Here is a 24,794-nt window from a genome sequence, read left to right on the forward strand (position 1 = left end):
AGGCTAGTGCTTTACCACTAGGTCTACAGTACCACATCTGGCTTTTTCTGAGTAGTTTATTGGAGATTAAAGAGAGTGTCTGTCACAGACTTCTTTGCCCAGGCTGGCTTCAAACCATGATTCTCAGATCTCAACCTTCTGAGTAGCTAGTATCACATGCTAGGCATGAGCCACTGGCAGCTGGCCTAAATGTTCTCTTGAAACTGTGTTTTAAATATATCAACATTTAAATGTGAAGACTGCTACATTTTTGGAATAATATGCTACAATGGCTTATGAATATTTTTATTTTGCCATTGTTTAACACTGTATGTAGCAAGACTGGTACCCATTTAAAGAAAATGCTGCAGTAGCTTTGCCGATTTCAGAAGTTGGGAATTTAAGCTGGCTCTTCCTATAAGGAATTACATTGCACTTAGTTGTTAATACTGACCTATATTATGTACAGTAGTGGAGATCTGTTACTTTCATGAAAATGTGTGGTAACCAGGAAATAAAATGATGTTTTGTTGAAAATGCCCAGTGGTGGGATGGGAGCTAGGTTCTTTACTCAATGATGTTCCATCAAGCACTGCACACTGCATTGACTCTTCTCAAAGGCATGTTTCAGTGTGTCTGTGTTCACCTTCTGTGGCCAAGTGTTTTCTTTTCTTTTCTTTTTTTTTGGTCCGGTTGTGGGGCCTGAACTCTGGGCCTGGGCGCTGTCCCTCAGCTCTTCAGCTCAAGGATAGTGCTCTACCACTTGAGCCACAGCACCACTTCTGGCTTTTTTTTTTTCTGCTTATGTGGTGCTGAGGAATTGAACCCAGGGCCTCATGCATGCAAGACGAGTGCTCTACCACTGAGCCACCTTCCCAGCCCCATGGCCAAGTGTTTTCTGTTCTACCTCTGAGAGTTCTGACCATGCTGCTCTGGATTAAGGCAGAGCAGAATTTGAAAGCAGGTGCTCATTCAGCTCACTTGATGAAGTGACACATAGTGAAGGAAGAGGGTCATTTCTACAGCTGTGGAAATACGAATTTCAGAATTGTTCCTCATCATGTTTCACTCATTAATAGATACATGGATGCCGCTAGCAAGTATGAATCTGTCATGAAAACAGAGCCCAGTGTTGCTGAATATACAATTCGTTCAAAAGAAAGGATTTGCCACTGCTTTTCTAAGGTAACAATTGAGACTTGTACCCAGAAGTGAAAATAATTAATATGTGGGAATAACTGCCACCTATTCTCTTCTCACACTCACGCCTAGGACGAAAAGCCTGTCGAGGCCATTCGAGTATGTTCTGAAGTGTTACAGATGGAACCCGACAATGTGGATGCCCTGAAAGACCGAGCAGAGGCCTACTTAATTGAAGAGATGTATGATGAAGGTAAAGAAGCACTGAAGTAAGACAGACCTAGGCACTACAGCCTAAGTATGCACACAGCTCTTATCCCTGGCTTTCTCTAACTGCACTCCTGGGTTAGTTCTGTCTTCTTTGGAAAAAAAACTTCATTATGTCTTTGTCTTGGATTCATTGTAACCACCAAGGTGGTATGAGTCTAGAAAAGTATTATAATGTAAGAAACTCTGAGTAAAAATGACTTAACCCAGCATTTTATGTATGGCAAACTGTTAATTAGGGTAAGGGTCAATTATTTAGAAGGCTTTCTTTCTTTCTTTTCTTTTCTTTTCTTTCTTTCTCTTCCCTCCCTCCCTCCCTCCCTCCCTCCCTCCCTCCCTCCCTCCCTCCCTCCCTCCCTCCCTCCCTCCCTTCTTTTGTCAATCTTGGGGCTTCAACTCTGGGCCTGAGCGTTGTCCCTCAGCTCAAGGTTAGCGCTCTACCACTTGAGCCACAGTGCCTCTTCTGGTTTCTGGTGGAGATAAGAGTCTCACAGATTTTCTTGCTCAGATCTCAGACTCTTGAGTAGCTTTGGATTACAGGCATGAGTTACTGGGGCCTGGCTGTTTTTGTATTTTATTAGCGTAAATTACATATACAAAGGGGTTCATTGTAGCATTTCCATCAGGCATGTAATGTACCCTAATCACACTTGTTCTCTCTACTTCCCTTCTCTCCCCCTTCTTAAATTTCAACAGCTTTTCATTGGTCTGTTTTCATATATGTATATAAAGTCCTTCAAGTGTACTCATTTACTTTTTTGGTGTTCTTGAGATACTTCAAAGAGCGTGGGGAATAATGCTTCTTGTCATTTTTGTAAACTTTCTCTTTTTTCGTCAGTTTGCGTCTTGCTGACATTTTGCCTGGGCTGGCCTTACTTGAGCGTCTGACAAAGCCTAGGATGGCAGTGCATGCCAGTAGGCCTGGTTGTGGGTTGAGAAGGAGTCTTGTGAACTTTTCTGCTTGGGTTGGCTTCAGGTACAAAGCCTCCCCAGTAGGGAGGGGAGCCAGTGCCCGGCTTATTAACTGTTGTTTTACCTAAAGTGTCCATGAGTCTCCCCTTGGAACTTGCAAAGCACATTTCCTCTAGTTTGTAGGCTAGAATTTGGCATATCAGTCAAGTCTGCTTTATAGTGTGGCTTTTCTTTTCTAGTCTTTCATTTTCCTCTACTTGATGTGGCCTAATGTACTTCAACTGTACTTCATTTCCAATTGCTTTTCAAAGATTTGGCCATACTTTTATTTTGTACTCTTCTTGCTTTGCTTCGGGTGTGTCTTGCATAGAGTTGAGTTTTGCTTTTAAGTAGGTGAGTTAATAATTCTTTTAAGTAGGTAAGTTAATAAGCACATTTACATTTGTTAATATGACACTTATTTGGGTTAAGTTTTGTCATTTGTTTTGCTGAGATCTTTTTGCCGCTTGCACTGTATTGCTTTGCGTAGCATTCTGATATTCTAGGAGTTGGTATTTTTGTTCTTGGTTATTTGTATAGTTTATCTTTATTGGGGGCAAGAGCCATTGTTTCCTCTTCCTCACTGTTTTCCCATCACATAATACCTAGGAAAATTCCCTTCTATGAAGGATTTGCCTTTGTACTATTACTGGGCTTATCAGTGCTGTTGTTTTTCCCATCTTCTCTCCTTTTTCTTCTCCAATTTTTTTGTAAGCCATATCCTTTCTGCAGTGTCAGGGAACATACTTTTCTTTGTCACTCTAGCTCTCTGCTTTGTGTTAGTCTCAGTTCAGTATAAGATTCAGAGTGTGTGGTCCCTCCCATAGTCCAGCTGTCTTGGCAAGTTCATCCAAACAGTAAGCTTGAAGACAGGCTGGGAAAATTTCCTAGTGTCTCTATATTTAAAATCATCTGTACCTTTTTTATGTGAAGTATGGTATGGCTAGACAATGCACTTTGTGATTCACATTTTTTTCCTGTATATTTTGTAGTTATCCTGTTCTCTTTTGGAACTGAACAGTTCAGGCAAAATTGGATATCTATCTATATACTATATCTAAAGCTTAGGCATATTTATAGGTATGTCTATATATGCATAAGAAACTAGATCTCTTTCTCTTACCATACACAACAACTAACTCAAAATGGTGAAAGACTTAAATCCAAAACACTTCAAGACATTAGTGTTGTCAACACTTTTTTTTTTTTGCAAGCCCTGGGGCTTAAACTCTGGCTTGGGTACTGTCCTTCAGCCTCTTTATGATCAAGGCTAGTGCTCTACCACTTGAAAAAAAACTTCTGGCTTTTTCTGAGTAGCTTATTGGGCTGGTGGCCCATGCCTGTAAACCTAGCTACTCAGGAGGCTGAGATCTGAGGATTGCAGTTCAAAGCCAGCTGGGGCAGGAAAGTCCATGAGACTGTTATCTCTAATTAACTACCAGAAAACCAGAAGTAGCACTGTGGTTCAAGTAGTGGTAGAGTGTTTGCCTTGAGCTGAAGAGCTGAGGGACAGCACTCAGGCCCAGAGTTCAAGCCCCATGACTGACAAAAAAAGGAATCTGCTGGGCGCCTGGTGGCTCATGCCTGTAATCCTAGCTACTCAGGAGGCTGAAATCTGGATCGCAGTTCAAAGCCAGCCTAGGCAGGAAAGTCCGTGAAACTCTTATCTCCAATAAACTACCACAAAACCGGACGTGGTGCTGTGGCTCAAGCGGTAGAGCGCTCGCCTTGAGCTGAAGAGTGAGGGACAGTGCTGAGGCCCAGAGTTCAAGCCCATGACCGACCCCCCCCCCCCCCAAAAAAAAAAAAAAAAAAAAAAGGAATCTAACAAACTTTCCTGCCTGGGCAAGAGTCGAACCACGATCTTCAGATTTCAGCCTTCTGAGTAGCTTGGAATATAGATATGAGGTACTAGTGCCCAGCTAAGACTGAAGAGTTTTAAATGAAGAGATGGCAGAGGTAGCAAAAATGCATATATTGAAGCTGAAGCATTTCATTTTACACTTTAAAAGTGTATTTCCTTCCTAAGTGCTGTGAACTTAAACCTCAGTAAAATTTATGGCCTTCTGTTTATATACAAAGTTAGAAAGCATATTTTATGATGACCCTAATGGGTTGTGTAGCGGTAATATATATCCTATCCTATATTTAGTATTAAGGACTTGAGGTGGGAATTAAATTGTTAGGGTAATCTCTGGGAGAGTTCCCCACTGGCCTCTGCCAAATGTGGTGTTTGTTCACTTTTCAGTACAGTGCAGGGTAATGATAATTTGTTAGTCTAATTCTATCTGTACATTTTCACACATTTTCCATGTTAGCTATTGAAATGCTCAAACATGTTATCCAGTGATGCCTTTTTCCTACAGTGAAATGAATTTCCATAAAGGCTAAAATTTAAACCATCTATTACTTGTCTGTTAAAGGACAGTGTTGAGAAAACTCTATGTTGGTTCCATGCTCTCCAGATTTGCTAGGACACACCAGTCTCTGCATGTGCTTGTTCCCATCAGGGCTGGACTTATTCCTGTGAGGTGCAAAGGTGCACCTGGTTAGCGTGGAAGATTCTAGACTTCTCCCTTTGAAGCCACCCAGGACAAACATTCTATATTGTACAACCCAGGACCCAGGGCTTTTCTGGCAATTTCCTCCTAGCCCGTACCCAAATTCCAGACTCTCAGATGGATATTTAGCATAAGTCATTGTTCCAATGAGCCATTCTTACCAAGGAGTGTTGGAAATGTTCCTGAGATCTAATTTCCAGCTACCAGCCAGGCCATCTTATCATTGATATAGGTCTTCTAATGATGAGTCTCAGGCCAGCTGAGTTGATTCTAGTAGTAGAAATCAAGATGTCTTTTACTTTTTAAATACTTAAAATACTCTAAAACATGCCTATGGAATGTTATCCGACTCTTTTCATATTAGACTTGCTTTTTATTGAAACTGGTATATGACATAGTCATTTTGACATTTTGACATTTTCTTCTGTTCCCTTTCTAACTTCCCTTCCTTCATATCAGACCATTTGTTCTTTCCCAGTCTTAGTGGTAAGAATTGCTCTGCACTCATTGAAACTGATGGTACTAAGATACCTTGAGGGAGAAATAAACGTGGGAGGTGGGCAAGTAAATCACAAGCCATGGTAGTGTTGATTGCAGTGAGAAGCTTCCTTACTTTTCTGAAGTTTATGAAGGACATTGTGGAGGTAGTACCACATAAGCTCTTAACAGTCATAGCCAGAGTGAAGAGGCTGGGTCCAGTGATGACCTTAGTGTCAGTTTTTCAAGAAGAAAAGGCAATGAGTTCTGATTCCTCCTCTTCAACCTATTTTGACAGCTATTCAGGATTATGAAGCTGCTCAGGAGCACAATGAAAATGACCAGCAAATCCGAGAAGGTCTCGAGAAAGCACAGAGACTATTGAAACAGTCACAGAAACGAGATTATTATAAAATCTTGGGAGTAAAAAGGTAAGTTACTAATTTAAGTTTTTATTGCTATAGTGAACTGTTTTGAAGCTACTAATTGCTCTTTTTTCCTTTCTTCTATTATGGAATTTTCCTCATATTATTTGAGCACTCTTTAGCATTATAAAGCCATGTCTTTGATAGAGAGGAATAATACAGTTCAGAATTACAAGTCGGTGGCAAAGAAGCTGGGCAGGATGGCTTATGCATATAATCCTAGTTACACAGGAGGTTGAGATCTGGAGGATCTTATTTTGACCAGGGTTAGCCTGGTCAAAAGTTTGCAAGACCCTGGACCTCAACCAATAAAAGTTGAGTGCAGTGGTATGTACCTGTCATGTCAACTATATGGCAAGCCTGTGGTCCAGGCCCACAAAAAGAGCTGGAAGTGTCACTTAAGAGGTAAAGTCCTTGCTTTGAAATCATAAGGTTCTCACTCTAAACACCAGTAACCCTCCACACTGCAAAGAAAAAGGCAGTGGTGTGAATAGGCCTGGGTTTTTAGGAATGATTAAGTAGTAGGAGCGAGTGCTTACTTTGGCAGTACAAATACTAAAATTGAAAAAGCCATTGTGCAAGAATGACATGCAAATTTGTGAAGTATTCCTTTTGTGTATATGAGAGAGGGAGAGAGAGAGAAAGAGAGAGAGAGAGAGTGTGTGTGTGTGTGTGTGTGTGTGTGTACACACGCATGTGCATATGTACCTGAGCGCCAGTCCTGGGGCTTGAATTCTAGGCCTGGCCACTGTCCCTGAGCTTCTTTTTGCTCTATTACTTGAGCCACAGTGCCACTTCTGGCTTTTTTGAGTAGTTTATTGGAGATAAGAGTCTTTCCTGCCCAGGCTGACTTTGAACTGTGATCCTCAGATTTCAGCCTCTTGAGTAATTAGGATTATAGGTGTGAAACATTGGTGCCCAGCTTTTTCCATATTTTTATATGGTTGAAGTGCTCTATCTACATATATGAATGTAGAACAATAAAACCTGTTGAAATTATTCCAAGGAGAGAGAAGGGATGAGAAAGAATTATAGAGGGGATGAATTTGATTGGGGTACCTTGTATGTATATATGGAAATACAATGAAACCCTTTTGTGTAACACATGTTAATAATATACACACATACACACAGAATTTCTTCTCTGGTGCTAAGGATTTACCCCAAGGCTTTGCCTGCCAAAGCAAACTCTCTACCACCAAGCCTCCTCCGTCCTTTGTCCTACAAATGTCTCTTAGCTCTTCTGATTTTTTTTTTTCCTGGTGCCAGTCCTGGGGCTTGAACTCAGGGCCTAGGTGCTCTTTGTGCTGACGGCTAGGGCTCTACCACTTGAGCCACAGTTCCACTTCTGGCTTTTTGGTGGTTAATTGGAGATAAGTCTCATAGAGTTGCCTGCCCAGGCTGGCTTTGAACAGTGATCCTCACATCTCAGCCTCCTGAGTAGTTAGGATTATAGACGTGAGCCAACAGTGCCCAGAGGATCTTCAATTTTTTTTTTGGGTCCGGTCACGGGGCCTGAACTCTGGGCCTGGGCTCTGTCCCTCAGCTCTTCAGCTCAAGGTTAGCACACTACCACTTGAGCCATAGCACCACTTCTGGCTTTTTTTTTTTTTTTTCTGGTTATGTGGTGCTGAGGAATTGAACCCAGGGTCCCATGCATGCAAGGCAAGCGCTCTACCACTGAGCCACCTTCCCAGCCCTGGATCTTCTAATTTTTAAAGTAGTAGATAGGACACAACTTTAATAACTGCTTATTTTACCACCCTTCAGAAATGCCAAAAAGCAAGAAATCATTAAAGCATACCGAAAATTAGCATTGCAGTGGCATCCAGATAACTTCCAGAATGAGGAAGAAAAGAAAAAAGCTGAGAAAAAATTCATTGACATAGCAGCTGCTAAAGAAGTCCTCTCTGACCCAGGTATCATCTGTCCTCCCATTCTCCTGACAGTGTAGTTCACTCTTCTACCTTTGCCCCTCTCAGGCAGGGTACAGGTGGAAGGTGGAGAGCAAGAAGAGTGGTTACCGTGGACCACGGCTGTGAATGGTCCTTGGGTCGGCAGATTCCCAAGTCCAGATGCATGTCTGCCCTGTCCAACCCTGGCGTCCCCAGTGAACATAGTAAAGTGGAAAAGCATCAGATAGGGAATTTTTGAAAAGACAGTGATTTGGATCCTTTTTCTACTTGAAAAGGTACCTACTAGTCTTTAACGCTCAGTGTTTTCCCCGATATGGGAGCACACAGGCATCTCTTAGGTGCCTTCCAGCTTTCCAAGCACTGATCAATTCTCTTTACCAAACTCCCAGGAGCATGGTGAGGCAATCTCCCAATAGTTTGTCTTAAGGTAATCTTGCCCTAAGTTTAATGATTAGATTTACTGGTATAGAGGTATTTTTTTTAGCATACATTAATAAGTGAGACAAAGAATGGCGATAACATTGAATAATGCTTTGCCACCTACAAAGGAAGTTGACTCTGAGTAGATACCCATTGCTTTTTTTGTGGCCTTCATGCCAGTGTAGGCAGGAGCTGGTTTGAGTCACACAGATTCAACAATAGGAAATCAAATTTTGCCCCAGTAAATTGTTTAAGCATCTATTCAATTTGAGGAATTGAAATTAAATGATCTTTTAAAAGCTTCTAAATGACAGAAGTGTACCTCCCTAATTGCAACAGGAATAAAAACATTGTTCTATTCTTCAGCAGTTATCAAGTGTCTTCCATGTTCTCTGAGTAGTTCAGGTGTAGTTTGAGGACTGGGCAGCTGCATTGTACCTAGAGTCCGACTTCCACTGAGCATGAGGAAAGCCAACCATCTCTCAAGCTTTTCTGCCTGGGTCAGCTTTGAACTGTGATCAGCCTCTAGGATCAGTAGCTAGGATTACAGGCCAGACCCATTGGTGCCTGATGAATCCTTTTTCTAGTCACTGTCATCCTACTCTGCAGCATTCCTTGCTGTGTCCCCCTCCCATGTGTCTGTATCGGCCTCTAGGGAGCCTCATTCCCCTCATGTTTGAGAAAACTTGATGCCATTCTGATTACTGGGGTTGTTAGAAAACCCATTAGATATTTGGAGCAGTAGTAGTAGTTGGTGAAGATGTGGTATGGCAGGCTTCATTTTGGGAGGTTAGGGTGGTGATATGCTCTGTCAGAGGCCCTGCTTTTAGAGGTCTCTTTCTGTAATGTAACATTCAGGCATCACTGTTTCACTGAAACAATTCCCTGAGTCCTGTCCCCACATAGGAGTTAATGCTTGTATCTTTGACTTTTTTGAGACAGGTCTTGCCATGTACCCAATATCCCAGGCTGGTTTTCCTGCTTCTGCCTCAGTTCTGGGACTAGAGGTGTCCCCACACCCAGCAGTATTTGGGTCTTAACCTGCTGACTTCTTTTCTAGAAATGAGGAAGAAGTTTGATGATGGAGAAGACCCCCTGGATGCCGAGAGCCAGCAGGGAGGTGGAGGCAGCCCTTTCCACAGAAGCTGGAACTCATGGCAGGGGTTCAACCCCTTCAACTCAGGAGGACCATTTCGATTTAAATTCCACTTCAATTAAACCATTTTTCTGCTTTTTCCTTTTTTTTTTTTTTTTTTTTTTTTAAGATTAAAAACAAACCTTATTCTGGGATCCTAATGAAAAAAAAAAGTCAAATATTTCAGTTTGTCCATGACCAAAGAGTTGTTTTAATAGAGAAAAGGCTGCTCCTACATATTTGAAACTTAAGGTTGGTGATGTACGCGGGCAGGGAGGTAGGAAAAGTTCTGTTTCTGACAGAGTAGCCCATGCTCATTTCTGAATGTTGGGGAGACGTGGTCTGAGGCAGCTCACCTATGGAGGTGCTCACAGTCTGTATTTTTCCACATTGGAGCAGGTAGAGCCTTCTGTTCTCAGCCTTGCCTAGCACCTGTAGGAGCTGGAATCCTCATGGGGGTGTGTTTCAGTATTCTTAGAGAGGACGAACAGTTGTGCCGTTATGTTCTTTAGGGACAAATATGCTTAGACTTTGGTCAGTGCAGTCACTTGCAAGTGTGAAATCCCTGTGCCTCCTTGAATATGTAAGCATTTACTCCTGTGCCAGAGCCAACACAGCGGTCACTGGGGAGAGAGCAGAGTCCATGGTAAATTTGTTACCCAATAGTAATCAGCATGTTCAGGTATAAACTGGACTGGTTGAGGATATAGTCATGGTTATTGCTGAATATTTGCAGAATTCCAACTTGAATTTAATTGTAAAAAGCAATGGGCCCTTTTAACATTAAATGGAAAAACTAAAATATATAAAATAGATTCAGATAGTGTGAGTAGTAGTATTTAAAATATTGCTGAGGTTCATTTTAAACAAATGACTTCTGAATTATATACAATTTCTATGCCCAAATTGGCTTAGAAAGGTAAAGTTGCTCAGTCAGTATAAACACAGCATGCATGATTCCCCCTTGAAGCAATACAAGCGGGCAGCTTCTCCTTTCCCTTCTTTGTCATTGGGTCAGCCCTGTGGGATGTGCTGCTTCCTGGTGCCTTGGCTGTCAGCTGCCCTGAGCATGTCTGGATGCTGCCAGTGGTCTCTTGCCTCAAAGTCTACAGGCTTGTGATTCAGCCTTCTTACAAAATAAGACAAAGGCAAGAAATGTACTACTCAGTCTGGATATATTAGATAATTTTTGCCCTAAAAAATGAGTGTTACTAAATCAAGAATGTTGAAAATTTATGGAAATACTGATGCTGCATTTAAAATCTAAGAGATGAGAATTATTGCCTTTATTTTAGAAAGGTTTTTGTTTCTGTCTTGAAGCCTTTTGTAACATTTTAAGCATTAAAGGGTCTACTATATTGTCTTTATGAAATTAAGCATTTTGTTATGGGAGGCAGTTTGACTCTGAATGTCTGTAGTAGCCAAGCACAAATGGTTGTCTTTTATCCTTAACCCTTGTGTAACAAGACTTTTTGACATTAAGAATATAGTTCAGATGGTTTTAATTGAGCCAAACATTTAAGTGCTTTTTTGCATCTCCCTTGGAATTTATTTCTTACCAATCAGCTTAACAGTTCATTTTTGAAACTATTGAACACCTTGTAGCTTTCATTTCTAAAATTTTAGGTCAGTGTGAAAATAATTTTCAAGCTAGTTCACTTTTGTCTATTCATTTACTGTTGGTAATCGCAGTCCTTCGCTAGTTATGTGACTATTTTTCAATCTGGCTCCTTTTGTGATGGCGTCACTGACCTCTGAAATACAGCGGTGGCCTCTGCTCTCAAATGTGAGGATTTGCATAGTTGGAGCACAGGAAACATGAAGTCACTTATTCCTCCATCTGGAGAAAGAGAAAAGTTGCCAAGATTGAGGAGCCAGAGCTAGCTGTGGGATGTTCAAGGGTTGGGCCACATGGGAGATGCTTCTAGCCTGTTTGCCTCAACTTGCTGCCCAGAGGGATTTGCATTTTAATTCCCCCATTTGTAACAGTCAGAACAACTGTGGATATAGTTATCAACTGAAATGTGCAGAAGTACTTGCCTGTGAAGAGGAAGAGGAAGCCTTGGTGCCAGGTGCTAAGTGCCAATGCCGTGGAAGAAGCGAGGTCTCTGGATTCTGGTGCTTTGCTGATGGAGAGAATGGCCTTTCTGTTCCAGCCTGGATGGCCATCCCGAGTCATCTGGTGTCCACCCACGTTTACTCTCCTCAGCAGTGACTGAAAATCCTGGAGACATGAAGTCAGAAGCATCGTCTCTCCCTCCTGCCTACATTGGGTATCATGAGATGTGTAAACATTACTGAAATAGCTTTTTCCTCCTTTTCTTTCCTTTTGTTGGGCCACTTCTTTAGTTCAGTCTGTTCTTAGAGATGCATGTACCAGGTTATTTTTGTGGCAGTTCTGGGAAAAATAAGAGGTAGCTCTAGCTGAATTCTTCTCCGTTCTAACGTACCCCTCTCTTTTGGTGATCTCCAGGAGCACAGTGTCTTGGCTCTGGGTGCTGTGCATGCTCTCTAGAACAGCAAGTATTAAATATAGCCTGTGAACACAAAGCTTACAAAGGGAATCTGCATTGAATTCATTCCTCAGTTCTGCAAGTTTGTGCTTTCATACCATGAATAGATGAAAACCAGAAAATGATGTCAGTAGTTTACTATTGTGAATTGGAGGTAACATATTAAGTTTAAAATATTTTCCCCTTTAGTAGGTGTTAAAAGTTTACTTTTAAATATCAGTATGGGAAAACAGGTTATGGAGCAAGCTCTGATAATGGAATCTAAACAAACAACTCATTTATTTTAACAGAAAAAGACTGATAACCAAGTTTTTATTAAAAAAACAAGTAGAATAATTTGAGATTGGCACCATTTTCTATTGTTGGTGTATAAAAGAAATTTTTCATTTTTTTTTCTTTTTTTGGTGGCGCTGGTGTTAGAGACTTGATGCTTGTTCAGCTCACATGTTGAGCTTGAGTCACAACTTTAGTCCTTTCGCTGGTCTTGAAGACTTTTCTCTTGGGTTGCAGGCCTTCAGATTTCAGCTTCCCGAGTAGCTTGGGTTACAGGTGCAAGCCATTGGAGCCAGGGAATATTTTTCTTATAAGTACTGCGCGCTAACCGATTGCGCCACTGGAGCTCCAGGAATATTTTTCATTTAAAGGTTTGCAGTTGGTCTAAGTTGAACTGATATTACCATGAAGAAAGTATAACATGCAGAAGTTAAAAATACGTCTTAGTTAACTCTGTCAGAACCATTTGCCTTAAAGATACAGGGCACTGGTGATGGGCATAGATGGCTGGTGATATTTTCAGTTAGTACACATCTATGAGATAACCTAAAGAAATATGGCACCTTCCTTGAATTCAGTTGACTTTCATAGTTACAAAGGAAGGCAAATGCTAATTTGTCAACCATGATTATCTCTGTTCTAGATCAGATCATTCCTTTTATGTTAGTGGCAGAGTTTAATTTATTCTGTAGTTTCAAGTGATGTTAAGGGGGGAATACTTTTTAACAGATGATCTCATTTGCTGAATGATTTAAGAGTAAAATTAGCCACTGCGTGGCTTCATGTACAGTAACAACAGATTCTGTTGTACTCGTCTGTGGATAAAACACCTACCTGAAGAGGAAAGCAGGGCACAGAGGAGGTCGAAACTAGAGATATTTGAGAAGTTAAATTATTACTCTTACCCTAAGGGTCTGGTTTGTTTTGAATGAGACATGATTAACTTAATCCATCTCAATTTAGTAGAAAGGGAACTGAACGTTAATTGAAATGGCTCTCAACACATGTCTACAAATATGGGTACTATTTTTATGCCCGTGTATTTTCACATTTAATAAAAATATTTATGGTCATATCAGTACTTTCTTGCTGTTGATTTATGTTGTCTTTTGAGTGCAAAACTCTTAAATGAGAGGAAGTGGTGCTGTAGCTCAAGTGGTAGAGCGCTAGCCTTGAGCTAAAGAGCTGAGGGACAGCGCCCAGGCCCAGAGTTCACGCCCCACGACCAGATTCCAAAAAAAAAAAAACTCTTAAATGAGATGACAGAAAAAAAGCATAAAGTGTAGGAATGGTTAAGATCTCTTACTCCAAGTCCTAGGAAAGCAGGAGTTATGTGGACAGTTACTTCATTTTAGTATGAAGATTTAGCACTTTATTTATCTTGCCCTAAGGTGAGGGAGACACAGCAAGCAATCTTAGTGAAATGTTTCGCAGCAAACCAAAGTAGCTTTCTTCTCAGCTCTATATTCTTCATACCCTAAGATTGGAGGAGAGGGTAGAATACTTACGTTTAGAACTTTTCTAGAAAGCTCAGAAAGTGTCTTAAGTTTTTCATCTTCATGACATCTTGGCAATAGCTGCACCTGGACGAGGCCTGCGGGCTCCCTGACCTGAGGTTGGGCAGGTGCAGCAAGCTTCTCTTCCCAGTCCCAGGGCTCCTGCCGTGCAGGTGCAAAGCCCTCTCCTTTCGTCAGTGCCTTCATCACTGCCATTTTAAGGCCATCTAAGAAAGTCTGCACACATTCCTGCTTCTATCCCTACTGAGGCCTCAGGTTTTCCCTTCTGGATTCTTGGGATAAGGATCATGGATTGAGATGCCCCGGGAAGGAGCAGCACAGCACTGGGGATGTCAGTGTACAGAATACTTCTGGGAGATCAGAGCCAGATGAGACTGCAGCTGTTCTTCAGTCCTTGGTGGGAATTCATGTGTTTCCTTGAGCAGCATGCCATTTGTTTTTAAAAGGCTTCCCCCTTCCACTGGCTCCCCTGTTTGGGTGTTGTTTTTCTCTCTTATGTGATGGAGTCTTGAGGTAGGGATGAGTAACTCATTCACCATGTCAGGTTTTCTTAGCAGGCCTTTGCTTTACATCTGTATGCCAGCTGTGGGACTTTCTGTCCCTGTAGTACTGGTGCCTTGTAGTCATTGTGCAGCCCCTTGCCAGGTGCACAGTGGCATGCCCTATGGGGGTCTGCCACCAGCATGGGACTTGGTCTGGGGAAACTTACTCTAGACGTGATATGAGGAAGAAAAGTAGGCCTAGCAAAGCTGCTACCTGATACAGCGGCAATGCTGTGTGAATAGCCATCAGGAAGCAGGGCAGATACGTAAGTATTCACTGAGCAATTCTGGATTGGTATTAAGGGTATTAGCCCTTCACTGCACTTTAGAACACATCACCAGAACTCAGGCTTTCTAAATTCCTTTGCACAACCTTGTACACTCAGTCTCCAACTGCACAGACTGGCCATACATGTGTGGATCACGGTTTTATTGCAGGCATATACTTAATAAGGAGAGTAACTGGAGAGGGAGAGGCTGAGAGATGATAGAGTTGCTGCTGGGGAAAGGGTATTGAAGTTTGAACTCAGAGCCTGGGTGCTGTCCCTGAGCACTTGCTCAAGGCTAGTGCTCTACTACTTTGAGCCACAGCTCCACTTCCTGTAGTTTGGTTCTTAAATGTTCCCTAAAGGCCCATATGCTAATCAAAAGCCTTCCCTGTGAGGTACTGGACACTTCCAGGAGTTTAGCCTGGTGGAAGGAAGTTAGGCTACTGGGAAGTCCTGCCCTTAGGTGCTGTGGGCGTCTCAGTCCCCTTCTCTTCTGGCCCAGCAGCCATGAGGCCTCTGCCATATGCTGCCATAGGCCCAAAGTGATGTGGCTAAGCCACCATGGACGAAAACCTTGAGCAGAAACAAACCTTTCCTCCTTTATCTCAGGCATTTTGTAACAACAGAAGGCTGATGAATAGTTACTTTTCAAATACTCTAGGCTGTGTTGCCTAGTCCTGAAAAGTAAGAGAAATAGCTTCTGGGCAGAGACCCTGTTCCAATGTGAACTAGCTTGTCTACAGGCAGAGAAAGAGGACAATGGGCCTGGAGGTTTGGTGCTCTCCTAAGGCTCTCTGTGACAGAGCCATTATTGGGCAGCTAGCACACGGGCCAACTACTAAACTCCTAGGTTTTTCAAACTATTTTTCAATAGAATCTTATGTATAGCTTTTGAAACAGTTACGCTTTTCTCATTCTTTAGGGGATGGAGCGGGTATCCAAATGACAACTAAGGTCTTTTTGGTCCCCAAATCCTATGATCCTGAGATATTTGAATACTTTAAAAATATTTATTATTGGGGCTGGGAAGGTGGCTCAGTGGTAGAGCGCTTGCCTTGCATACCTGAGGCCCTGGGTTCGATTCCTCAGCACCACATAAGCAAAAAGAAAAAAGCCGGAAGTGGCTCTGTGGCTCAAGTGGTAGAGCGCTAGCTGAGGGACAGGGCCCAGGCCCAGAGTTCAGGCCCCACAACCGGACCCCAAAATAAATAAATAAATAAAATTAAAAAAAATATTTATTATTAATCTATTGAAACAACCAGAAAGCCAACCATATACATACTTGGCTTTTTATTAAATATCCAATCCTCTTTCAAAAAATACATACACACATGACTATGGAATATTATTTTATGAAATAGAAGGATTAGAAACAATATAGAGCAAGGATTAAAACCTCATGTAGTTTAAGACAAGTGACAGAATATTATTTACATTTAAAAATGATAAAGTATTCTTATTTGAGATAACCATGAATTTTTTTTTCTTTCTTGAAGAAATGTGAAAAAGGTGTATGTACATGGTTTGATTAATACCCATGAGAGATGGCTAGTCAGAGATCTTCTATCTGGAAAGAACTAACTTGAACTGGTGAAAATCCAGTGTTGTAAACAGTCAGGAAAGAGTAACCATCTAGTTGTAAACACTCAGTGGTCACTTCTTAGATAAACTTCTATATGTTAAGTGTATGTATTTTAAGCAATTTTTTTTAAATTGAAAAATGCGTCACTGTTCATAATGAAACCTCCTACTATTCTTAGCAGTAGTTCCCCAGTTCCCCAGACGGTGGCAGGTTTCTTGTCATACTTCCATCTTATATAAACCAGTGCTAGAGTTCATCATGTGCCAAAACTGTAAGAAAAGAAAGTTTATATTTAATTCCTGAAATCTTATATATGTCACCCATTTAAGCTAATTTTATATGTAAAATTTCAGCTCAGGAGTTTATTGAGGATCTTGTTAGTTGAGTACTATAGTTGAGTACTATCTATACATTATGTGACATGAGAACAGCTTTTTGTACATTTTAGTACCTATATACTGTGCCATGATGATATGTTTTTTCTTTTCTAGAATGTGAGATTATCATGAATCTATGAGAGCAGAGATATCTTGGTTATCTCTATGATTCTATATAGATCACAAATATAAACTTATGAAACAAAATTAGAAACCATAATACAAACCCACTTCAGTATTAAAACCTGATATGGTTTAAAATTAATAAATGCTAGCTGGTGTCTTATGCCTGTAATCCTAGCTACTCAGGAGGCTGAGATAGTAGTTTGAAGCCAGCTCCAGCAAGAAAGTCTGTGAGGCTCTTATCTCCAATTAACCAGCAAACAGCTGGAAGTGGAGCTGTGGTTCGAGTAGTAGAGCACTAGACTTATGCAAAAAAACTCAGACAATGCCACAGCCCTGAGTTTAAGTCCCAGGATTGATGTGTGCACCCCCCATATTTGTAAATGATTATAGATAGGTTGATAGATTTCATAGATTCAAAATATACAAAGTATCCTGTGGGACAACAAAGAGAAGACCATATATATAGTCCTCATGTAAGCCAGGAGGCTAGAACATTCTAACATAGACATAAGCACCATACAAGTCTAATGGGTGCTGTTCCTGAGCTAACTCAAGGCTTGTGCTTTACCACTTTGAGCCACAGTACCACTTTTGGTTTGTGAGTGATTAACTGGGGATAAAAGTCTCACAGGGACTTTTCTGTTTGGGTTGGCTTTGAACCATGATCCTTAGATCTTAGCCTCCTGATAGGCGTGAGCTACCTGTTCCTGGCAATTAAGTTCTTATTTTTTTTTTTTTTTTTGTTTGTCGTGAAGCTTGAACTCAAGAGTCTGGGTGCTGTCTTTGCTCAAGGCTAGCGTTCTACAACTTGAGCTGCAGTGCCACCATCTTTTTTTTGTTGGTCATGGGGTTTGGACTCTGGGCCTGGGTGCTTTCCCTAAGCTCTTCAGCTCAAGGTGAGCCTCTACCACTTGAGCCACAGTGCCACTTCTAGTTTTCTGTTGGTTAATTCGAGATGAGTCTTGGCTGGCTTTGAACCACAACCCTCAGATCTCATACTACTGAGCATCTAGGATTACAGGTATAAGCCACCAGAGCACCACAGGTTTTTAAGTGGTTAATTAGAGATAAGAATCTCAGGGGGACTTTTCTGCCTGGGCTGGCTTTGAACCATGATCCTCATTCATATTTCAGCCTCCCGAGTAGCAAGGATTATAGGCATGATCCATCGCCACCCAGTGATCATCTTGTAACTTTAGAATTTCCACATACTAGGAAATTCTATTTTTTTTTTTTTTTGTCAGTCATGTGGCTTGAACTCTGGGCCTGGGCTCCTCAGCTCTTCAGCTCAAGGCTAGCGCTCTACCACTTGAGATACAGCACCACTGGTGGTTTATTGGAGATAAGAGTTTCATGGCCGTTCCTGCCTGGGCTGGCTTTGAACTGCAATCCTCAGATCTCAGCTTCCTGAGTAGCTAGGATTACAGGTGTGAGCCACCCGGTGACTGGCACTGGGGAAATTCTTTTCTGAACTACTCAGGATTATGTGCTTAATCTTTTTTTTTGTCTTTTTTTTTGGGGGGGGGGGGCGGGAGGAGGGTTGGTCATGAGGCTTGAACTCGGCCTGGGCGCTGTCCCTCAGCTCTTCAACTCAAGGCTAGTTCTCTACCTCTTGAGCCACAGTGCCACTTCCGGTTTTCTGAGTGGTTTATTGGAGATAAGAGTCTCACAGACTTTCCTGCCTGGGCTGGCATTAAACTGTGATCCTTAGATCTCAGCTTCCTGAGTAGCTAGGTTACAGGCGTGAGCCAGTGGTACCTGGCATGAGATTATTTTAGAACACAGGAGGTAACTTTTTTTTTTTTTTTTGGGTCCGGTCGTAGGGCCTGAACTCTGGGCCTAAGCGCTGTCCCTCAGCTCTTCAGCTCAAGGCTAGCACTCTACCACTTGAGCCACAGCGCTACTTCGGCTTTTTTCTATTTGCTTATGTGGTGCTGAGGAATCAAACCCAGGGCCTCAGGCATGCAAGGCAAGCACTCTACCACTGAGCCACCTTCCCAGCCCAGGAGGTAACATTTTTAGTGAGCCTGATAAAGCCTTAAAAATTTTTTTTTCAAGGTCTGCTTATATTTTCATGTTTGTAAAAATCAGAATAATGTTAAATTGACAGTTCTTTTGCTTTTTAACTCTTTGTCAGGAAGCTAATGTTATATTACCTATTTTTATAAATGATAGGAGCTGAAGCTCTATCATGGGGAATAGATTTTCTTTCTGTTTTAATCTATGAGTTTAAAGTCACAGAGAATAAATGGGACTGAGGGTGTAGCTCAGTGGTAGAAAGCTTGCTTGTCATGCATGAGACCTGGGGCTCAACCCCCAAATTAATGAACTAATGAAACTCATTATTAATTAACATGCATTATAGCAAAAGTTTGTGAGCTTAGACTACATAAAATGAATTGTTAATGAAGCTACCAATTTTCTTAAATTCTGACAATCATTTGATCACTAATAAGCAAGTCTGATATGTTCTGATCTAATTAATGCACCATATGATTCAGATGTAACTGCAGGATGATGACTTACTTGTGTTTTTCTTCTTGTTTTCGAGATGATCTAATAATTGTCGTATTTCTGTATCATATTCTACCCACTCTGGGACAATTCTGACAGCAGCTTTTAGTTTGGGTTCTTTAGTCTTGGGATTATTGCACTGCAAGTTTAAACAAGTTTTGTTAGTGAAAAGTCATATTTCAAGATGACCAGTAGAATATACATTTTATCAAAAGCAAAGCCTCACTATGTACTTAACATAATGAAAATTTAGCATAGCTAATGAAATGACGACTCAAAATTTATGTTCAGACTGGGTATGTGGCTTAGTGGTAGAGTGCTTGCCTTGCATGCATGAAGCCCTGGGTTCAATTCCTTAGAACCACATAAACAGAAAAAGCTGGAAGTGGCTCTGTGGCTTAAGTGGTGCTAGTCTTGAGCAAAAGAAGCTCAAGGACAGTGCCCAGGCCCTGAGTTCAAGCCCCAGGACTGGCACAGAAAAAAATAAATTACGTGCGTAATTACTGCTTAATGCAAATACCTTAATCAGACATTTAAAAATCGTGTGGAAAGAATTTGATAGTTCATAAGATGTGTTAAACAATTCTGCACAAAGTTTGACAAAAGATGTAATGACATTACCATCTCTGAGAGAACATGGCAGACCATCTGCTTTATAGCACAGTAACACGGTAGAAAAGCACAGGAACTGGAACCTCAGCCGGGCTCCAACTCCACCTTTCCTCACTCTAAGACCTGCACCTGCCAGGGGACTGTGCTGGGGTGAGGGTTTATCTTTGTTCATCTTGCAAAAGAAACTAAAACAACATAATCCCTTAGTTCAGTAACATTTAATGCTTATTATTATTATTATTATTTTTGGTCCGGTCGTGGGGCCTGAACTCTGGGTCTGGGTGCTGTCCCTCAGCTCTTCAGCTCAAGGCTAGCGCTCTACCACTTGAGCCACAACACCACTTCCGGCTTTTTTCTTATGTGGTGCTGAGGAATTGAACCCAGGGCCTCTGGCATGCAAGGCAAGTGCTCTACCACTGAGCCACCTTCCCAGCCCCCCAGAGATATTTTTATAGTAATGGAAAACAGCATTTTCTTACAAAAGACAACTTTACAGGCAATTTTTAAATAAAAATTATGGAAATATTTCCTCCTTAAAATGGTGCCAGAAACGATTTGCAAACTGACGCTCTCTTTGGTTTGCTGGTGCTACAGTCTGTTTTTTGTAACTCGGAGCTGCAGTCTACCATTGCATCTTCCCTCAGGGGGCTTTGGCGAGGTCTGAAGATCTGAGTTGCCCTGAATGTGGACTAGCGGGATACTTGTGCCAATGAGTGTATAATAGTCAAGATGCCACTGACTATCCCATTATGAATACACAGCCCCCGAAGAATATCCAGCACCAAATTCAAGCTGAAATAGTCCATATAAGAGGTTGACAGCATTCATGCAGACCTCTGCTCCATCTTCAGTGCATTCATCATCTTGCTTTTAGGCTGCTTTCTTGGGACTTGTGTGCATTCCTTTAACTTTTCTCCCAAGTAGCTGCCAACAATAATGGATTCCATTGTATTTAAGTGTATCTGAAGGGGAGAGGGTTTAGCTGAGCATTAGAATGTCTGCACTACTGCTAAGAGGCATCTGTTCAAGAATGAAATTTCCCAGTTGGCTTTGCTTTGTATCCTCCTACTGTAAAAGCCTTCAGTTATAAGCACAACTATATCCTGCAAGGCTGGGAGGATCTTAGGGCTTCCTGAACCCAGACCTCTATTTGCTGTGCTAAGGAGATTCATAGTAGATGGAGCAGCAGAAAAGGTGAGAGAATATTTGTAAGACTGGAACTATTTTGAGGTGAACATGTTCACGCTGACTCCTATGCAAATGAAGCGACGCACTCACCAGGTCAATGGTTTTGGCTCTCTGTTTGGATTCATCATCACACCAGGTTTCACACCACAGCCAATCTTGGGGCAGAGACTTAATGGCAACTTGGTAAATCATATTATTTGGAAGATCCTATAGGAGGAAAAAAAAAGATTTAAACACAGAGATACAGAAATTAGGGTCTGAAGGAAGGAAATTGAGTAAAGTCATTCAGACAATTACTGTACCATAAAACGTACGCAAATTTGAGATAGCTCCCGTTTTTAAGCTTTAAATGCTTAATTTGATCAAATTGTCTTATTCATGTGATAGTTCCTTAATCTTCCACCCTAGAATCTGGGAGGGGGGGGGCCAAAACCCAGCCGCCATGCTTCCTCCTGGTCAGCCATTCTGCCTCCTGTCAAGTCATGGGGTTCAGGGCTCACACATGGCTGTTTATTACTGATTAAGCTGGGCCCACACTTTCCAGGTGCACTTTCATCTCCTGGCTGGGTGGAACACTTTTCCAACTGCATTCTCTGGGCTTTCTAAGCCAAGATTGCTGGTTTATGGGTTCAAGAATATTTGACAACGGGGCTGGGAAGGTGGCTCAGTGGTAGAGCGCTTGCCTTGCATGCCTGCGGCCCAGGGTTCGATTCCTCAGCACCACATAAGCAAAAAGAAAAAAGCCAGAAGTGCTGCTGTGGCTCAAGTGGTAGAGTACTAACCTTGAGCTGAAGAGCTGAGGCCAGGCCAGGTGCCCAGTCCCAGAGTTCAGGCCCCACCACCGGATCCAAAAAAAAAAAAAAGAATATTTGACAAGCCTAGGAAGTCAGAGATCTTGAGACAGGCATCTTCCCAAGAAATATTTGCTTCTGTTCTTATTGAGCCTTTCAATAAGTCTGACTGAATTTAAGTGTGATTATTTTTCAGGGTTTCTTTTTTTTTTTAAATTAGATTCTCTTATATTCTGCATGGTCTTCCTTGCTTCATTAAGCTGTTTATTTGTATCCTCTTTTAATTGTGTGTGTGTGTGTGTGTGTGTGTGTGTGTGTGTGTGTGTGTGTGTGTGTGTGTGTGTGTGTGTGTGTGTGTGTGTGTGTGTGTGTGTGTGTGTGTTGCTAGTCCTGGAGTTTTGGCCTCAGGGTCTGGGCGCTGTCCCTGAACCTCTTTATGCTCAAGGCTAGCACTCTGCCACTTGAGCTACAGCGCCACTTCTGGTTTTCTGATGGTTAATTGAAGATAAAAGTCTCATAGGCTTTCCTGTCCGGGCTGACTTTGAGCTGTGTGCCTCAGACCGCAGCCTCCTGTGTAGCTAGGATTACAGGTGTGAGCCACTGGCATCCGGTCAACACTTTTTAGTCCATAGTCAAGGTCCCACTTACAACACAGATCCCCTGGTTGTGCCCCTGTGGGGCACCAGATGGTACTCACAAGGTGTTACCCTAATATGTGTGATAGTGCATATAACAACTCACTGAGCTCTGCACCAGATACTGACAAGAAAAAGAAAAGACTAAATGAGATAGGGCACAGAAAAAGAGACTGAGAATGGAAATGTGAGGATAAAATGCTATTAGTATTAAAAACATTGAAAAAAACTCACTGAGATTGAGTTAAAAAATTATTCATATGTACACATATTTGCATAAAGGCCAAAAGTATAAAATGTAGTTGAGGGGCTGGGAAGGTGGCTCAGTGGTAGAGCGCTTGCCTTGCATGCATGAGGCCCTGGGTTCGATTCCTTAGCACCACATAAGCAAAAAGAAAAAAGCCGGAAGTGGTGCTGTGGCTCAAGTGGTAGAGCGCTAGCCTTGAGCTGAAGAGCTGAGGGACAGCGCCCAGGCCCAGAGTTCAGGCCCCACGACCGGACCCCCCCCCCCAAAAAAAAAGTAGTTGAAAATAAAAGATTTTGCTTTTGCATTCAGGAAGTTGAAGCAGTTTATGCATATGCATTAAAGTTTTTGATTCGCATCTTACTCACCTGGTCTAGGTTTGAAAGACTGTTTGGGTCTTGGCTGAGAGCTTGGTACTGGCCCCTGAGCCTGTCACCTGCTGCAATTCTCCTGAACTTCTTGAGATCCACCACATATAAGGCACTACAAAAAGGAACACTCCTTGGTAGCTCATGTTGTTTATATAGTTCCTTCCTGTTAGTGTCTAGAGTGATATGTTATTAACTAGTCATATCTGAGAGTCGAATAAATCTTTTCATAAATATGCTCTTAGTGTCTAGTGTTAGACATTTATATTAATAGTAGACATAGTGTTAGACATAATTTGAAGTGTGTTCCAGTACTTGTAGGCTCTCTATTCTTTAAGGGTCACTTTAACTTTTTCTAGTTGTCTTGATAGCTCTAAAAGAGAAGTAGCTTTGAAGAGAGTATCTGCATTTTCTTGACAAACCAAATTTAAATCTTCTGTGAGAGTTAGGAGTATATTCTGGAATGCTATTATTTATGCAGGTCAAGTATAAAGTACTAAGAGAAGCCTGTACAAGTGGAGACAATAGTGCCAGGAAGGTTGTCATAAACATTTTATGAGCTCATATGTAAGACATGTCTGTAACTGGCATGTAATAAACACCATGTAATAGGTTACAATTATTGTATAATCTCTAAGGAGAGTCAAATTGTGATTTAATGCATTACTAAGCGACAGAAAGGTAAGGGTATAAATTTTCTTACCTGATATGGTATTTCCTTCTGGAGAGATGTGATGCCCAGTACCCTGTTTTCCAGAAGCGATAGCCATCCATTTCAGTGCGGCTATCACAGAATGGGGTATATCCATAGGGGGCACCATCCAGATCAAAGTCACGGAGTTCTTTTAGATCATGTCTCACAATCTACATAATTAAAATACTGTCACTGATGAACATACTAAAAAATATTGTATGTCTTTATATGGGAATTTCATTATTAACCTAATGTAAGAAATAGCTGCATTTATTCATAATGCATTCATGCTCTAAATGCTTTACAGATTAAAGGATACCTGAAATTTATAATCAGAGTCTACATAACATCTTATTTGGTACTAGAATATTCTGTTGTAATATTGTTAAGTAAGGTATTTGATACGACACACAAGTTGAGGAGTCAAATATTACATAAGTACATTGCTCTTACTATGTACTCAATGTGTGTTTCTAAACATGTGCATTAATACTTCAAAATCACTTTGTGATAAATATGCATTACTCTATACTGGAGTCATACAAAAATATTCTGAATATTCTAAATCACTTCAATGATATATTTACTGCATCTTTTCTATTTTTAATGACTCCAGACTTCTGGAAAACTGTGTTTGGGAAAAGAAAAGTAAATTTATTAGAAAATTTGTCAGGAAATGCTTACTCTATCACACACACTTTTTACTTTTTTTTAAGATTCTTTTATAATGGTTCATAATTATCAACTTGGAAAATACTACCAAAATACAAAAGAATAGTTTATAGAATAAAAGTAAATTTTAATAAAGTTAAATATACTTGTTTTATTTTTTTTAGTGTAAAAATGCTGTATAGAGGGGTCACAGTTACATGAGTAAGGTAATGAGCACATTTCCTATTGAGCATTGTTGCCTCCTTTGATTTTCCCTTACCCTCCTTTCCCTCCCATCTCCAACTCCTCCCTCCCTAATATACTTGTTTTAGATATAAAAGATCTACTTCAAATATTTAATTTATAATATATATTTATATACTACTGCTATTAAAGTGCTGTATATTCTTCCATTAATGATTACGAAGACAATGCAAGCAGGGAAAGGGAACAGTCATAACTTGCAGACACATAAATTTTTAAGATGATAATTTTTTTCTAGCCCAATTTAGGACTTTTTCTAAAAGTGATAGAGTATTATGACCTTGATTATTGGATGAATGTTGGATGCTCTCTATAATGGAGGAATGAGGAGACTTGTGCTAATTTCTAACTGTTCCAGCAAGG

General features: G+C 41.1%; 2 protein-coding genes across 2 annotated transcripts in view; one reads left to right on the forward strand and one right to left on the reverse strand.

Moving 5' to 3' along the window:
• Window positions 1-13,138, forward strand: part of Dnajc3 (DnaJ heat shock protein family (Hsp40) member C3) — a 37,997-nt gene extending 24,859 nt beyond the window's left edge. The window contains exons 8-12 of the mRNA XM_042682697.1: window positions 1,059-1,164; window positions 1,252-1,372; window positions 5,674-5,806; window positions 7,571-7,719; window positions 9,197-13,138. Of these exons, the coding sequence (XP_042538631.1) occupies window positions 1,059-1,164; window positions 1,252-1,372; window positions 5,674-5,806; window positions 7,571-7,719; window positions 9,197-9,354 (667 nt within the window). The 3' untranslated portion in view covers window positions 9,355-13,138. The remainder of the gene's footprint in view (window positions 1-1,058; window positions 1,165-1,251; window positions 1,373-5,673; window positions 5,807-7,570; window positions 7,720-9,196) is intronic.
• Window positions 13,139-15,743: 2,605 nt separating this feature from the next.
• Window positions 15,744-24,794, reverse strand: part of Uggt2 (UDP-glucose glycoprotein glucosyltransferase 2) — a 99,617-nt gene continuing 90,566 nt past the window's right edge. The window contains exons 35-39 of the mRNA XM_042682695.1: window positions 23,526-23,686; window positions 22,823-22,937; window positions 20,875-20,991; window positions 18,997-19,123; window positions 15,744-16,236 (exon numbers count right to left, since the gene is read on the reverse strand). Coding sequence (XP_042538629.1) covers window positions 16,214-16,236; window positions 18,997-19,123; window positions 20,875-20,991; window positions 22,823-22,937; window positions 23,526-23,686 — 543 coding nt within the window. The 3' untranslated portion in view covers window positions 15,744-16,213. The remainder of the gene's footprint in view (window positions 16,237-18,996; window positions 19,124-20,874; window positions 20,992-22,822; window positions 22,938-23,525; window positions 23,687-24,794) is intronic.

Source organism: Dipodomys spectabilis, unplaced genomic scaffold (assembly GCF_019054845.1).
Source record: "Dipodomys spectabilis isolate Male_0828 unplaced genomic scaffold, ASM1905484v1 ptg000075l, whole genome shotgun sequence".
In the NCBI taxonomy this organism is placed as follows: domain Eukaryota; kingdom Metazoa; phylum Chordata; class Mammalia; order Rodentia; family Heteromyidae; genus Dipodomys; species Dipodomys spectabilis.